Source organism: Lathamus discolor, chromosome 5 (assembly GCF_037157495.1).
Source record: "Lathamus discolor isolate bLatDis1 chromosome 5, bLatDis1.hap1, whole genome shotgun sequence".
NCBI classification, from domain to species: Eukaryota; Metazoa; Chordata; class Aves; order Psittaciformes; family Psittacidae; genus Lathamus; species Lathamus discolor.
The window spans coordinates 38,846,835-38,864,717 of record NC_088888.1 but is presented as its reverse complement, the minus strand read 5'-3'; the positions used below and the strand labels follow the sequence as shown (position 1 = coordinate 38,864,717).

Genomic DNA, 17,883 nt, shown 5'->3' with positions numbered 1-17,883 from the left:
ATTTAAGACCTCAACTTTCCTTTTTTATAATTTCCCTTTAACGTTTTTCCATTCCAACTTCTTTTTCTCTTTGTTTTTACAAGTTTCAGCTACCATGAAAGATTTTTCCTTCTCTCCAAACAGAAAAACAAATGCAGCTTTTACATTCTCAGTTATGCTTTGCATCAGCTGCCTGAGATCCTAAAGTAGCTTTCAGTCCAAATCTACTTGTTCTGTGAGCTGTGAAACCAGTAAAGTTTGCTATCCTGGAGTATTTCCTATATTCCTGCCCCATAATCCTGCAATTATCCTGCAAGCTTTTCCCATGTCCTCTATAATCTCATTATCTGTAATACTCCAGTTCTCTTTCCTGACCTCTACATTCTCCCACTGTATCTCAGGCAAATAAGTTCAAAAGTAATTTATGAAAAATGGAAAGATAAAATCGACTTACTAGAAATTCTACATTACCATAAAATGAAATAACTTAAAAGTGTCAACTCAGTACAAATCTATGTTTTATTTTGTTTTGTTTTGTTTTACTCTGTGTGCAAATCCCTAGGCCTAGAAAACAAGAGCTAGTTAATTTGTTCATGTGATGTTCACTCTGAAATTACAGATGCAATATAAATGCCAGCAGTTAGTGTTTCAGCAGCACTCAAGTTTTACTAGCATTCAGCTTCTTATGCAAAAAGCCCCAAACAGCCTACCATAGGAACCCAAAGACCTCAAGCCCTCAACTGTTCTTTTTATGCAGACACATTTCCACAATAAAGAACTACACATACACAAATATACGACAGGAAAAACTGCAAACACAGAAGAAGGGTAAAATATACTTCATTAAATATCAAGAATAAAAATACAGTTGATATGCCACTGATTATATTAATGCTTGCAATACTGAAGACAATCAAATAAAGGTGTTTGGATTATACCATCTGAAGCAGCTTCCAAACTTCCTAGCTGCTTTAGAAGCCAAAAGTCAAAGCAATGAGTCTAGGTTCAGTTTCCTAAGTAATAAAAATTCCTGGCTACACATGGTAATTCTGACATTCGAATGAAATTAATTAAATCATCAGCAGACTTGTATCCTTGAAAAGCAATTTTTAATTTACCCTGGCAACAAATTGCATGTTGTAGCTGACAACAAACTTGGTTGCAAGTGTAAAAGTAGGCTCAAAATCTATTTCGTGCTGACATAAAATGGCAGTAACAGCAATACATACAGATTTCAGGAAATGTTATGTGGTTCAGAAGCTTCTGACAGAACAATACAGACATCAAATTTAGAAAATGACAATTTCTAGAATTCACATTATTTTTTTCTTGCATTTTCATATACATGTTTTCACATGTAAGTAATTGAAGGCACAATGCTGTTTACACCATGAATATGTGCATCGATACTATCCACAGGTGATGTATTGGAGACTGACAACAATTCACATTTCCATACCTTCCTTTGTGTGTTGGAACTCCCTAAAATCCTTTTCAAAGCAATAAATATCATACTCGAGGAGAAACAGTGATAGGTCATCAATACAGTAGTGACCTTCTGTACCCAGGCTTAGCAGCCATTCTAAGTACAGTAGTACTTCTGAAATATGAGTACCAATTAATAGTTCTGCCTGTGAGGGATTGTTTATATAATCACCCGCACTACTACAGACTGCATCTGCAGTTATTTGATACCACTGCAGGACAACAATTTCATTAAATCAGTATCTCTACTTTGTCGAGAGGCCAGTAGGTTTCCCCATGTGCCCCAAATGTCTTAAATGTGTGACCTTACGCTAAGCCCTGGCTATCTTGAGTGAACTCCCAAACCAACATACAGGATAAACAAAAATATTTATAAAGCAACTGCTGCAGCACTGGCAATAGTAACAAAGGTAACAAGGAAGAGAAAGCTAAACCTGTCTTTCCATGCTTACTACTGCTTACTACAGCTGAGCACCCTGCCGCATTTATGGAAGAGAACAATTAGCTGACATTCAGGAGCTGAAATTCAGATACCTACTTATAGCCACTCTTCCATGCTCTCTGCTCCTCTCTTAGCTTCATAGAGTTTTTGAGTTCAGTAGTTCTGTGGGCTTTCTGATCTGGAACCATCCCTCCAGCAGCACACTCACCTGCACAGGCGCAGCCGCACATGGAGCAGTAGCAGCCCTGTAGCTATCCTCCAGGGGTCACAATTGGGTTACAAATTCTATAAAACGTGATGACTGTGCAGCCTGAATTAGAGCAATTTATTCACATCCTTCTTCATTAAGATTCAAATGGAATAAGTAAGATAGAAATTGAACAGATATAGAAATTGTGCATGGCTTGCTTCTGTAGTCAGTAAACATTTATTCACTAGGCACAGCTCTCTCTCATGTTCTCTCTCTCATATTTTCTCTCTTCCCCTATCCTTCCTGCTTGCTGTTTTAATGCATAATTAAGAAGGTCAGAATTAATGAAGCAGTGTGGAGTAAAGTTCAAGGAATCCCCAGGCACTATTTATTCTATTAGATTTCAGGCATGAATCCCAGATTGGCAGCATTAGAGGTAGAGGCAGTGTAGCTGGCGGCAGTCCAGAAGCAAAGCTACCAAGGGAGACTTACCTGCAGTGTCAAGTCATTGCTGAGCTCCCTCCCTGCAAAAATCACCCGCAGCTGGTCAGCTGGAACTCCCTGTCGCTGGGCAACCACCTCCTTCAGCTGGAGGATGCTGGCATCTGAACCAACCTCCACAGGGAAACCATGGCTGGAGTTGAACCTGACGAACACTGAAGAAGAGTAAAACACCTTTTAAAGCAAACATTTCTCATTACAAGTTTGTAGTAATGACTACAGGAGGCTTACTCTTCTATTTCAGGGAGCATGTACTACTTTCAGAGAAAAGCTATTAATACTCCAGTATACCACTCTGAAACCCATCACAGAATAGTTAGTGATCAATAAATAAAACCTGCATGTTTTCTAACCCCTTGGCAGTGTTAGAAATTACAGAGAACAGTCAGAAACGAAAAAGACCCAGCTAGGCAGCTGTCTAACTAATTGCTAACTGGTAAAATACATTTCAGTTCAGTCCTAACCTCAGTGGGCATGGCCCACATACGATTTCTGTGCCCCCTCACGCTGTTGCCCACTGCATATAACAAACTATTGCAGGAAACTGAGGTAAGCTTTAGAACCATAAATATATTAAATAATACAAGGGAAAAACAATTCCTTGTTACACAGGAAAGCACAGTCATATAAACTGGCTTCCCACAGATATAATTCTACAGAAGATAATGATGGAGAGAAAATCACACGTTAGCAGAAATGTTTGGGAGTGTTGTATTACAGCATGGTCTTTTCAGAGTTCACTAAAATATCTGCAGTACATAACTCCTGCCGGCATCCACCTTCAGTGCAGAAAATCACTACAGCACCAGTCATATAATTTTTAGAGCTGCAGCAACTGGTTTATGCAGCCAGTGAAGTCTGGCAAACAAACCCACAAGCCTCCTGCCATTCAGCTGGCAGAGGTGTTTTTCATAAGGAGTCTGAAAGCGCTCATTGAGCCCATGGTCAGGGGAATTACTACAAGAACTATGAAAGGGGAAAAAAATCCATTACATCCATATCAGTCACAGAGACTGTATGAACAGCAGACGTGTCCCCCGAGGACCGCTTCAACCAATAGCTCCACAGGCAGGAAGCAAAGGAATTAGCAAAACCCAGTATAAAACAAAAAATCATTTATATCAATTAGACAGTGGGTACCTGTCACCTAAACAACTTGGGTATTGATCGTAACAACCAGTCTTAAAGATTTATTTCCTGTTCCCACTGCAATCCTGTAGCTAAAGATGTTATTCCTTTGCATTTTTGATGACTGACAGAAGCATAAGCTCAAAAGTATTTATATTCTTTCAAGATACAACTCTTTTTAAAACTGAAAACTGTATTTCTTGTGAGTTTTCAAACACACTGTCTACCCAACCACTCCAAAGTCAGATATTTTAAGACCATTTCAGTATGGCTGAGAATGCTGCCATTGTCTTGCTGAGCAGTGAAGGTAGTAAATATTTGCAGTTTCACATCTTCAATTCAGATGTGTCTAATCTTTAAGGGACAAGGCCATATGCCAGTAAAATTTAACACAACATTTTAAGTTCAGCACTTGAAAATACCCTCTTAATATACTAAAGTGGAGGGTAAGATTGCATCATGTTGTGTCAGGCAGGGTGCAGTAGGTACGCCCTGCAGTGTGCTACACACGCCCTGCAGTGTGCTACACAGTCTCCTGTAGTAGGTTGAGTTACTGGTTACGATTTCTATTTAAAGGTGTTCTGGAAATAGCTAAACTGTGAAAAGCTGTATATTCAGACAGTTCAGTAAAATCAGCAGAATTTGGATTTAATTGTGGTTTGGAAAGTTAGGGAGGATTTATATGACAAAAAGGAGTTCCAGCTAATGGGAACTGAACATTTCCCATCTTTTCCAGGAACACTCATAATGCTCAGCTGTAAATAATATTATCTGGGCCAGTAGCAAAATATACAGTTAAATCAATGGAGAATAAACTTTTTTATATGCTAAACTTTGACTATCTATGGCACATATGCATACATTTAGACATTTATATAGATAGGTTCACATACACACATAAAATGCACAATGTTCATCTCCAAAGGTTTCTTCCTAATAAATAATCCTCTTTAGTCTACAAAATCCACTGCTATTGGTTTTGGAAATGAAAAAATAGTTAGCAAGTGCACTGACTGCAAATCAAATGTGTTAGCAAAAGGAAAGTGCTTCACAAAAGAAGCACAAACGAGTGTCATTTAAATTGATTATAAAGCAGTACTAATTTTTAAGGACAGTATAAATCCAACACATTTACTGCAAGCATAATTCATGTTCATGGTCAACAATTCCCATCCCTTTCCTCAAATAAGTTTATTTTTATCCGCTTCCAACAGATACAGTCTCCTTTTCCCAACCTGTATGAGGTAGTGGAATTTTTAGTCTCACAATTGTAACCACAAGCAAATGTGGAAAACATGTGTGTGAGTCCAACACTTTGCACAGCACAGCAAAGATTACAATACTGTCCTATAACCCTGAAGAGCTAACTCAGAAAAATGCTAGAATGTCAAACTTCGCTTGCTGGAAAGTTCTAATTTGCAAATGTTTTGCCCTTAAACACGTTTATTCTATTATAAAGTCTGAAATCCACAAAGTCTCTTTAATGTAAAAGAACAGAAGAGACCTTTGCTTACTTGCACAGAGCATAAAATGATTAAACACAAAACTTCAGTCTGTGGAATAAAACCAGAATTTAATTAATATAATATTTCAAGCTTCTTTTTAAGTAAAAGAAACTTACTTTCTTTTTGACATTTCACCTCAATCGAATAATCACTATCAAGTTGATACATTTAACAGAACATGTTATCCAAGAGATCACAGGTGAAGTTATGCAGACATTTGAGACCTCTTCCAAAGAATATATACCTTGAAAAGACTTTTTAAAGTTTTCCACTGGAAATTAGTATTGGTTTAACAGAAGATGAGGCCTAAATTGCTGATTGAAATCCAAAAGAAATAAATCAAGTTACTAAAATTAAGAAGTAGCTAAACAAAGCTGAAGAAAGGAGGGTCCATTTGGATCAGTCCCCCTACTCCCACATCTGTAAGAGGTGACAAGCAATAAAGTTTGTCCGATAAAAGGAAACTTTGTGAGACTTGACTGTCATGTCAAACGATAATCTCTGTAAACATCACGAAGATCTGATTCCCACTGGGACCAAGACGTACCTAGGTGCTTTTGTATATCTCTCTTGCATCTACTTGAATCTCAATATATCTTTAAAATCTCACTTTCAAGTCCACACATTAAGCACAGTACTGAATGGAGGAAAGTGGTACAACTGAAAGAGCTAATAAAAAAGGACTATGTAAAGATTTCACTACATGTTTTAGATACATAAGGTGTACATCTTCATGCAATGATTTTTATTTTACATCTAACAGTTGGACAGTAATAATCTCCTGTTTGGAAGGATCAGCAAGTGCTACATAAGGGAATACTTGTAGTTTAGTAAGTTTTGAATATTCTCAGGTGAATTTCCCAATTCCTATCCACTACTAAACCTGAGTCAGCAGCAGAATTCAATCACTTAGGATACAATATGATGAATAACCTTTCCCCATGAAGTAACACAAGAATTGTTAGCTAAGGGAAAATAAGTGAGGATGATTGTGACTAAAATCTTAGGTTCAAGACAATCTTTAGTTCAAGACAATACTGGTCCTGGCCATCTGTCCATCCCTTACGCTGGAAGCTGCTACACATGTAACTGGGATGCTGAAAGAAATGTGCAGCTCAGCTGTGCCGGTTTACAATTCAGCACATTAGTACCAACACAACTGAAATTTAAGCAAAGGTAGATGCAAACTGGTTAAACTCAGATGCAAGTACATGGGGCAGGTTACTAGGGGAGCTGCAGAATTTCATGTGAAGGCTGGAGAAAGCTGTTGGATCTCAACAGGCCATTTCTCAGAGCCCTGGCATTCAGCAGCCTTTTTTCTTTGGAATGCATACCAAAAGTGCCAATGCTTTAACCCCCATTGCCATCAATCTGACAGGTTTTCTAGCTCTGAATCGAGAAGATAAATATTGCATTTTGGAGAAGCTTAGGCCTTGCTTGTGAACAAACTCTGAAGGCACAATCCCAATATATAGAACCAAAACAACTGAACTGTGCCAATACTGCAAAGAAACTTGTTGATGTTTTTACACTGCTACATAGAAAACACAAATTTCCTTTTTAGATTTGACAGAAAATACTAAATTTTTTTTCTTCCTAAAGTAGTGAAACAGACAATCCCGCTTCACTGCAAACCAAACAAAAGCTATAAACTACAATTTATGACCTGTTGCAAAAGAATGTACACATTTAAGATCTTATTGCTGAGCAATTGTATTGTGTCCATGATAATTATGGCTGCTTCAGGTACTTTTTATTCCCCATTCCTCCTAGAGACAAAAAGAATATAAGCAAAGATTAACGCAAGGATGGTGTGAAATATGTGTAATTTTTTCTATTATTTTTAACAGCTTTTTCCTTACTGAGGTCAGATGACAAGACCTTTGAAATGTCTTTTCCTAAGACTGGGAAAAAAAGTCTTGTGACAGTATCTGTCTGTGGTGATCAGTACCTCTTTGGCTCAGCACGTGACTTCAAAACACTGCTCTTCTCCCCTTAAAAACCCACAGCCAAACTATTTCACACTAGAAAGTACTGTCCCTTCTCAATATTATTTTTTCTCATAATCTGTGATTAATAATTTATCCAGTAAAATGAACCAGTTTAGTGCAGATTAAAAACAGGAAAATGCACAGAAAGGATAAAGGAAAAGAAATAGAAATTAAGGTAATGCAAAATCCTAGCTACCTGCTAGAGTACTGTGAAATGTTCTGTGAGTACCTCCATTATGGCATGACTGCACATCACCTCTTAAGGAACAGGCTGGAAGCAGCTGTTCCAAGTATCTTTTTGTATTTCAATAAATAAAATAAGAACATATTTTTCAGATGCTTGGGGTTCTTGCATAATCTATCTCATGGCGAGATACTGTTCTATTATTTTGGTCTTTATATTTAATGAACATAAGATACATTTGTAGGCACCTTATAAGCCCCAAGTGAAAATCAGTTGCTGCCTGGAATTTCTATAAGCTAAATTGTAGAAATGCAATTGTAGGATATATGTAGCTCAAGAAACCAGTAGAAGAACAAAATATAATGTAATGGCAGTAAATCTTGTGCCACAACTTGTTATTTCCTGGTTTTCAGTGTGTCAAGGGAATTGCAAAAAGGGAAAAAAGTAAAGAAAAAGATTAAATAGGAACAAAAAAGATGAGATGGGGAGACTCTGCAAGCTGAGGTCAAGTCTCTAAAGAATAGTTCAGAGCTGTGGCAGGCTTTTATAAAACATTCAGTCAGCACATGTTATTGAAAGTCCAATTAAATGGTTAAACAACATTGTGCAAAGTTCTTTGAAGCGTCTTTCCACAGCAACCCCAGCAGCCTGGAACTGGTTGCAGTCTTTTTGCTCCCAGGAGCACTGGAAAGCAGGATGGTTCAGTCAGCTCCATTCTACCCTACTTCCACTGCATCTAGTCCAGCTTTGGAGGCTGTCCGAAGTACTCACCAACTGGCTTGCCTGATATTTTTCTTGACATATATATGTGATAAAATAGAATCTCATCAGCATTAGAATAACCAGTCCCATGTGGTATTCATATAGCCCTTTCATTAATTAGCAAAAATGCCCTCAACTGTCTCCATGAAAGCTCTCAGGTGACTTTTCATCAAAAAGCTGCCAAATTCAGACAAATTGGAGCAACGTTGAGATAGCAAGATCCCCAGTCTTGATGCCCTTGCACTGAACATCCTGTCAACAATTCCCTTCTTCTATAAAGAGTGAAATCCAACTGCAGAACCTCTGCTGTCAACAAAAGGAGTGAGATAGTGTCTCAGAGATAATGATTTCACACATTCAGTCTGTATGGCTGAAAATCGACACTTTTAAACACTGCCCTGAGATGAGCATGTTGCCACTGCAGATGTTGATGCACTGGTATGATGTTTTCCTGGCAAAATGACCTGCTGTGTATTTTGCACCAGGTCCAGACTGAGAGGTATATGTCATGAAGTTAAGTACGACTTAATGAGTTACCACTCACTGCTGAGCCATGATAACTGGCAGCATTAGACCTCCCCAATTGCTGCATTTGTGCAATAAAATTAATGCACATTAATGTAAGCCAACTTCACAGCCGCAGCAGAAAAAAAGCCTACACTGGCAACTCATTAAGCTAGAGTAATTTGCTTGCTTCTGATCATTTGTAAATTACCTTCACCTAACAAACGATTTTATGATGTAGTCGCACATAGAGAGCAATGTAGTAATCTGACATAAACAATGTCTATAAAACCCCATCCTTGGTGAGGTTATTTCTCTCCTTAGCAGGGAATAAACTCTCTGATGGAAACATCTTTAGTTCTAGCTAACATTAAATGAGTATCATAAAAAATGTTCCTTGATTATTAACTGAAATTTTAAGATTTGGTATCAATCATGATTGACTTTTATTCAAACAACTGTTTATGGAAAGCAATATAGTAGTACTCATAAATGCTATAAATACCGATGACAGTTTTATACAAGTCATGAGGAGCATGGAAAGGTTGAGCAGGGGCTGGGCACTCACTTCCACTGCAAGATTTAGGGGGCATCATATTAAGCTTGTGGGAACTAGGTTCAAAAAAGGCAAGAAATGAGATGCTTGCTGACAGTACCAGCAACGGACCTTTGGGAAAGCTTTGCCAGAGAAGTGGTAGATGCAGGACTAATAACTTTAGCTGATGGGGAGAAAAGAAACCAGGAGTTACTGCATAGTCACCCCAGTAATCTCCCTACTGAAAAGGACAGGATAATAAACATTGTTATGAAATAAATAGTTTATATATAGGTTTTGAGCTTAGGAATGCTATGTCTTCAAGTCACATGCTGAGCCAAAGAGAAGCTTATCACTGCAAGGACATTAAAATTAACAGATACAGATACTGTCACAAGATTTTCTTTTCCCATTCTTAGGGAAATACATTTTAAAGCTCATGTCATTTAATTAAAGATAGCTGTGAGAACATCAGGGAGAAATATCTTCTATGCTTGCCCTACCATCCTTCTTCAGAAGGGTCAATCTGCTTAAGGTCATTGCTGATGAAAGTAATACCTGGAGTTAAACAGACTTTTGTTCTGATCAACTATGGCAGCTCCTTTGTAGATATCCTGGGTTTGTATTTCCATACAAGCACTCCAACTGGTGCTACCTGAATGTAACACTGAGTAAAATCCAGCAGTCAGGTTAACAGTTTCCTCCTGACTCTTCCTTGCTACCAAGTAATCCAAACCAAGAACAGAGGCAACTGTTGGAACAAGTCCAGAGGAGGGCCACGAGGATGATCAGGGGACTGGAGCACCTCCCGTATGAAGATAAGCTTGCGAAGGTTGGGGCTGTTGAGCCTGGAGAAGAGAAGGCTGCGTGGAGATCTCATAGCAGCCTTCCAGTACCTGAAGGGGGCCTATAGGGATGCTGGGGAGGGACTCTTTGTTAGGGACTGTAGTGACAGGACAAGGGGTAACAGGTTAAAACTTAAACAGGGGAAGTTTAGATTGAATATATGGAAGAAATTCTTTCCTGTTAGGGTGGCCAGGCACTGGAATCGGTTGCCCAGGGAGGTTGTGAATGCTCCAAACCTGGCAGTGTTCAAGCCCAGGTTGGACGAAGCCTTGGGTGGGATGGTTTAGTGTGAGGTGTCCCTGCCCACGGCAGGGGAGGTTGGAACTAGATGATCTTAAGGTCCTTTCCAACCCTAACCATTCTATGATTCTATGATTCAAATGAAAAAGACGAGAGTGCATCAGTACTTTTCCTCCAGAAATATGCATGCACATGCAGTTGCTTTCTTATATTGCAGTAAGGCACATTTTAAACTCAGCAGCTCTCACAGTAACCTAATTTTGTCCTAGGAAGTATGCCTCAATCCAAGACAGAAGCTAAATTTGTCTAGTGAATTACTTCCTGTGAATAATTCACTGTTTTACTATACCCAAATTCTCTATAGAGGAATGCAAAGCTAGCTAACCAAACACTACAATTATGTTGGCATTTCCTTTAAAAGTCTCTTGAAAATGCTATTTTTTCTAGCTATTTTTATCTTGATTTACTGGCTGCTTATGTCAGCACAAAGCTGCCTTGAACTTCCTTGATATAGAAGTAAGCTAAATTTGTGTTTCATTTAAAATAGACTTACGCCATTCTTTAATGTGCTCAGATACGGGTAAGACTCTTTAAGTATTTCCAGCTACATGCTACAGCTTTCTGTATGAATAAGAAGTATTAGATTTTACAATAAAATGTATATTATTGCAGCTTTTAAATTACCCCTGTCCTGTGGAAGAATGGGACAGTATTTTTGCAAAGACTGCATGAGTTAAAGAAAATTCGTTAGGGTCAGAAAATCTCAAGTAGAACTACTGCAATAGGTTTAAGGCCAGAAAACGGACTGCAAGGCGAAGACTGCAATAGTGAGATTCCACTATATCAACAGTTATGCTCATTTGCAGTTTCCCAGGATATTTATCACATAATTCTTATGGCATCTACATTCTGCTAAATATTAGAAGCATTAGTGGATAGCTGACGATTCACTCAAACAAATCTACAATTAAATAAAGCAGCTGTCAGACTTGACTAAAGAAGGAGCTTTCTAACTGCATGAAGTTAGTTGTTCAGTATACAGCAAACATGTATAAAAATTTGTACAATCCATATCAGAACATGAATTAAAATGGTATTTATACCATTGGAATGGCTGTGAAGAAACAACTAGTTCCACATATAGAAAACCCAGAAGTCCCAGACAAAACCTACTTACCCATCTACTGACACAGAAATCTTTGTTTTCACATTGTTTAATTTCTACAAGAACTACTAGAAATAAAAACAAGCCAGAACTCAAGGGAATAAACATTGTTATAGCTCAGGACAGTGTTAGCCCAAGTAGATGGCTGTATATAGTACAGCTATGTGCACTGCTTGAAGGGAGAGGATGAGGCCTGTTTTTCAGGAGAACAGACATGTAATAGGGCTTCTTTCCTTGGTGTTTACAGGTCTAATGTTAGGTTTTGAATGTCTAAGTTAATTTGCTTTTACTCGTCCCATTTGTGGGGATCCAAGTATCATTACAATCATGTCCCGATTTGTTCTGAAACACACAATGTGCAAGTGAAATTATAGAGTTATAGAATGGTTGGAGTTGGAAAGGACTTTAAGATCATCTACTTGCCATGGGAGGGGACACCTTCCACTAGACCATGTTGCCCAAGGTTATGTTCAACCTGGCCTTGAATGCTGCCAGGGATGAAGCATTTCCCACTTAATTTGGGCAACCCATTCCAGTGCCTCACCACCCTCACAGGTAAGAACTTCTGCCTTATATCTAACCTGAACTTCCCCTGTTTAAGTTTAAACCCATCACCCCTTGTCCCTTCACTACAGTCCCTGATGGAAAGTCCCTCTCAAGCATCCTTGTAGGCCCCCTTCAGATACCGGAAGGCTGCTATGAGGTCTCCACGCAGCCTTCTCTTCTCCAGGCTCAACAGCCCCAACTTTCTCAGCCTGACTTCATACCGGAGGTGCTCCAGCCCCCTAATTTTTTATATTTCATCACTGAGCACTCAATTGTAAGGCTACCTGCCGCGGCCTCTTTAGCATCTTTCCAATTTACTTGTGCTACTGATGTTTTCTCTACTAGCAGAAAAATAAGCTTCAATATTCTGGGATAGCCATATCCCTGCCCTTCACCTTTTGAACTGTGGGTAGGATTTCTCCTCCCTGTGATCTGTCTTCCTGACAGGAAGTCTGCAGAATGGCCTAAAGAGGCATCGAGGGCACTGGGGGCACACAGCTCTGACTGTCCATGCCTGGCTTCCCCGGGGGCTCCCCACTGGGCCCAGGGCACACATCAGTCAGCCCTGGGGTCTGTCAGCCCCTGCCTCAGCAACACCACAGCAGGGTCTGTGCCCACACCAGCCTGTTGCTGCTCTTGCCTGGGCTTCTTACATGGACATGACTTGATGTGCCACCTTGAGCTGACCTGGAGGTGGATCCATCCCTGCTCAGCCCATCATCACATGCCCAGCCTTGCCCTGCCTGCTGCAGGGCTCTGGGCTGCAGTGTTGTTCACCAGGCCCAGGCCCAGCCCCAGCCCAGCCACCACTTGCCCCAGTGCCACTTGTGGAAAAGGCAAGAGGGAGGCAAGAGGAAATGGAACATCTCTTCAACAACAGCAAATCCTCCAGTCTCAAAACATGCTATAAATCTCAAGTGTCAGAGAGGGAGTGTGCATGTGTGTGAGGCAGAGAGTTGCTGGCTGCGGTACTTTTTTAATATCTACTTTTGCTATCCCACAAAATAACAAATACAAACACTCCCGCATTAAGTACCTCTAAGAACCTGACACAAGGAAATACTCAGCAGCCACTTGTGCTAGGCAAAAACATATGGCCAGAACTGACTGCCAAAAGCAGTCTATCATTCCCACTTTAAAACTGCTAGTCAGATGGAAAAAAAGCAGCACAATTTCAAAATATCCCAGTGTCACACCAGAATTCTATGAATTTGCTATATTCTCTGAACACACAAAAATTAATTTGATCTATTTAAAATATATACAATGTAGTCATTTATAATCACCCTTTAATTATATTAAATGCATAAAAGTGGGTGTGTACACACATATATATAGATACATATGTATGAATAAAATCCCCAACTCAGAATGTAGTTATTTCAGTACAAAGTGAAATCCTTTTTCACCAAGCAGATGTAGACAGGAACTTGCTGATCAAGATGAGAGTGGGGACACAAAAATGCTTACTGGGAACATGACTCAAATACTATTCAAATATTAAAAACTAGAAACGCCAAATCATAATGAAATGCCAAAATAGAGCAGGAGGCCTTAGACTGATAAAGGGTGATGGATATAGTACCTCAGTTGAATACGAGGGCATAAAAGTTGTGAAACATTTCTGATACTGTACAAGCAACTTTGCTTCTGTTTTGTTGGGTTTTTTTAATCAACACTAAGCAGAGCCAAGGCATGTCTATATTACAGACATGCACACCGGTGAAAACCCTGTGGAGCTATACTGTGCCACATATTTACCGTGTATCTTTCTTGCCACTTTACCACTGCCAATCTGTTTTTCTGGATTTAACTTTACTGTCCCATACATCAGCAACTTTGAAAAAGATGACGTAATAACTTGTTTCTCTCTGTTAGATCTAGGTACATAGATGACATGAAGTTAGATATTTAAGCTTAAACAGAAGTTCAGGTTAGATATAAGGCAGAAGCTCTTTACTGTGAGGATGGAGAGGCGCTGGAAGAGGTTGCCCAAAGAAGTGGTAAATGCTTCATCCCTGGCAGTGCTCAAGGCCAGGCTGAACAGAGCCTTGGGCGACATGGTCTAGGAAGATGCATCCCTGCCCATGGCAGGGGTTGGAACTAGATGATCTTAAGGTCCTTTCCAACCCAAATCATCCTATCATTTCAAGGCCTGCAGGCTTATAATTTCACAATATATTTTACTAAAGTTAAAAAAATACATGATTTTTTTTAATTAAGGACTAATATGGCTATATAGAGTAATGCCACCATTAAAAAGAAGGCCTCACAATCTGAAGTTTTAGCTTATCATTATGATAGATCAAAGTATCTCCGATATCAGATAAAGAAAATAATTTTAAAGATTTGCTTTGACAAAAGCAAGAGCCACATAAATTAAAATGAGAATTAACAGCTGAACTGATGATGACAGGGTGAATTGGCTCCTACTTGCTGTAGTGAAAGCTTATGGGGGAAAAAAAATTAAAAAAAAAATTTGTTTTCCTTAGATCAAAATTCATACTTTTCCAAAAAAAAACAGAAGCTCAGAATTTTCATTATAATTAGCAAGGCATGAAGTTAAAATTTCTGCACAAGCAGAACAATAAATCTGTGTTTGATTAAATGTAATTCTCGATACATGGCCTGTTTTTGCTTTACATTGGGAAAGCTGAAGCTTAGTGAGAGGCAGCAAACAGGCTGTGTGTAACCTTTGGTAGTGGGTCACGCTGCTACCAAAATGTACTTACATAGCAGAGTTCCACAAATTCTCGTATAAAAATCCCATTTTGCATACCTTACATCCATGGGTGGAAGACAGAAATGCACCACCGTTTCTGTGAGGCACATGAGGCACAATGCAGTTTGGAACAGCAGAATCTGTCTTAACACTGTTTGGTTTTTAATGCTGACTGTGCTGACAACATCTTTCAGCTCTCTGAAGAAAATGTGGGAGGCTGGTATAAGTTGTTATTTTGGGCCATGTGCTGTGTTTCCATTGTTCATGTGGTCAGGAGGAATGATGCTAGAAGAGCAACATAGTCTTCTGTGGGATTTGCTGATTTTCAAAACCTGGTTTGAGACCTGAAAGAACATGCAGTCTTTTTTGCTGAAAAAAAAACCCTAAACAAAAACAACGAAACCTAAGTTCTTCATTTTATGAATATTCCCAGAAGATCCATCTCCATTTCACAAACACCTCAACACTTCTCAAGATTTCTTTTCATTCTGTCTTTCTGACAAAACAGGCACACAGCTGCAGCCAAGCACTCCCTGTGCCAGTTCTTTTTTCAATTAGTTTGAAGGAAATCACCAGCACACAAGGCTGAGATTATGATCAGACAAGAAATTATAGTCTATTATGCAATTTTATTCTTGTCTGTGACTGACTGAACATCAAAGGGCCACTCAGCAGCAGCCACAGATACTTGTTAAGGTAAAAATAGTTTTGTAAAAGCAGATGGTGGAAGCAAGACACCAGCTGATCACAAATACTGGGTCTGAGTATAGTATACTTTATGTGAGGCTTTTAGAAATAAAAAGGAAGGATTTTAACACATAGCATTCCTTTGCAGTATATTGACATTACAAACTGTATGGTGTTTTCAGATAGGGTAAAAGTCTGCCAAGTCCTCCTGATCACAATTTTCCTTCCCACCCAACTCAGAGTGGTCTGGGCATCAGCAGTTTTGTAACTGTAAAGAGGTAAATTTTTTCATAGCATACGCTCCAGACATCAGGACCAATGGAAACACAGCACATGGTACAAAATAATATCTTAATACTGACCTTAATTCTTAGCAATTGGTGGACTCGGGCTACCCTGGATCTTCAATAGTCGTGCTCTATTGTCTGTCCATGAAATACTGGTAAGCCCTTTCATCACAAAAATAACTAGGACTGATGTAGAAATGGATGTGTTGTAAAACAGAAGGGAGCATGAAACATCATGATTTAACAAAGTGTGAAACACCAGGAAAACGCAGAAGACCTCAGAAGCCTGAGGCCTGTATCCAGACAACACTCACCAGATAATTACTCTAGTGACCCATAAAAGATTACTGCGAAAACATAGTAAATAAATTTCAGTGCACAACAAAGCAATGAAGAAGGGAAACAATGAGAATAATGAAGCTGAGACAGAGAAGTTTGAAAATGGAAAAGAAAGCGTTCAGAGGAATAAAAGGCTTCTCCAGGAAAAGAAGGAGACCTACAGTCAGTGCCATGATTTGAGGAATAAAACTCCAAATATCTAAATAACCTTTTCTGAAGATTTTTTGGTGATATGGAGAACAACCAGATTAGTCTAGCCCTGTATGTAGTTTATTAAATCACCAGTGCTAGATGATTTTGTGTCACTAAGTAATATAAAGAGAAAACTGTTGTGAACATTTTGACATTTCCATTAAACCACACAATTTAAGAAGCAGTGCACCAGAGAAAGATTAAATGAGAAAGCATTGTTTTAAAAATTGAAGCCAAAACCGATATAGCTGATATAGTATCAATAATCCTGAACCCATAAACCACACTCCAAAAATACAAAAGGATCAAGAGCCACAAGATTCATACTACACATGCTGAAGAGAGAGACACAGGGGTTGCACCAGATGTACTGTACCCCAGAGGCAGGACATCAGAAGGGCTTTAAAGGGATCCTTACCTCTCCACTGAAAAACAGGATGGAGTAGGATGTATAAATGCATTCCTATGTACTTATAGCAAGCCTCTCTAGTTCTTACCCCCTAATTTTCCACAGCAAGGGATTGTCCAGGAGCTCCCGTGCAACCATACATCTCCAATCCACCATGTGCCACAGCCCTACTACAAATGCTGCCTTCAACTTCTAAGTGGCATCTGGCTCAAAAGTGCCTCAGATCTGCTGTGCCTGGACTATCATGTCTGACAAATAAGGTGCACTGGAAGAGAGCCTGGTCCCACCACAGCAGTGAACCCATGTTCTCCACAGCAGGGCCGAAATTTCACTCAAGAGGTCCAAGATGTACACGATTCTTCTTCAAGAAAGAAATTGAATTTATATATATATATATATATATATATATATATATATATACATATAATAGTAGAACAGAATGTTTTTATTTGAAGTCAACCAAAGAATGAATACACATTAATTAAAATAAATGAATATTTTTGTGTTCGGTATCAAAGTGTATTCAACTAACATACCCCTAAAATAGGTTCTAAAAGTATAAAATGTTGCGGGTATATTATTGCCATCTGGTTGAGAGTACAGAATTTTGAATATTTTAGAATCTATCAAATAAATATTTGGCTCACAGATCATAAATATTTATAAGCATGAAATCTGAACTTTTTTTAAAAAAGGATTGTTAGCTTATTAAGTTACTAAAAATTACCCCTTCTGGGTACTTTTGATAAAATTTTCTAACATTTATCTTTTCTCAAGTCTGTGACCAACTACATGTTTTCAGAAAAATAGCAGCATATTAAAACAGATTTTATTATATTGTGGCTTTGATAAGGATATATATTTCTTTAAGTAGAAATAGGTACTTGTTAAAAAAATACTCTGGATATAAAACCATATGAATATTACTGATACTGTCATTCATATGAATATCAGATATAGCAATATATATAGTAAATACTCAGTCCAAATAATAGAATGATATTTAATATACAGACTGAAAACTTATTATGTAACTGTCGTGGCTTAAACTGATCTACACAGCTCGTCTACTCACCCCCGCACCCCCCCCCCCCCCCCGACCCTCCCCGCTCCCGGAGGGATGGGGAGGAGGATCAAGAGAATGTAACTCCCACGGGTTGAGATAAACAATTAAAATCAGTGTTATCAGCCCTCTGCCCAGGCTGGAAGTCAAAACACAGAGCTTGCACCAGTTACTAAGAAGG

The 17,883-nt window shown here is 38.8% G+C and overlaps 1 protein-coding gene across 2 annotated transcripts in view; it reads right to left on the bottom strand.

Moving 5' to 3' along the window:
• Window positions 1–17,883, bottom strand: part of PRKN (parkin RBR E3 ubiquitin protein ligase) — a 730,480-nt gene that overhangs the window by 584,618 nt on the left and 127,979 nt on the right. For both annotated transcript variants that reach the window (XM_065680442.1, XM_065680443.1), the window contains exon 2: window positions 2,589–2,752. In XM_065680442.1, the coding sequence (XP_065536514.1) occupies window positions 2,589–2,752 (164 nt within the window). The remainder of the gene's footprint in view (window positions 1–2,588; window positions 2,753–17,883) is intronic.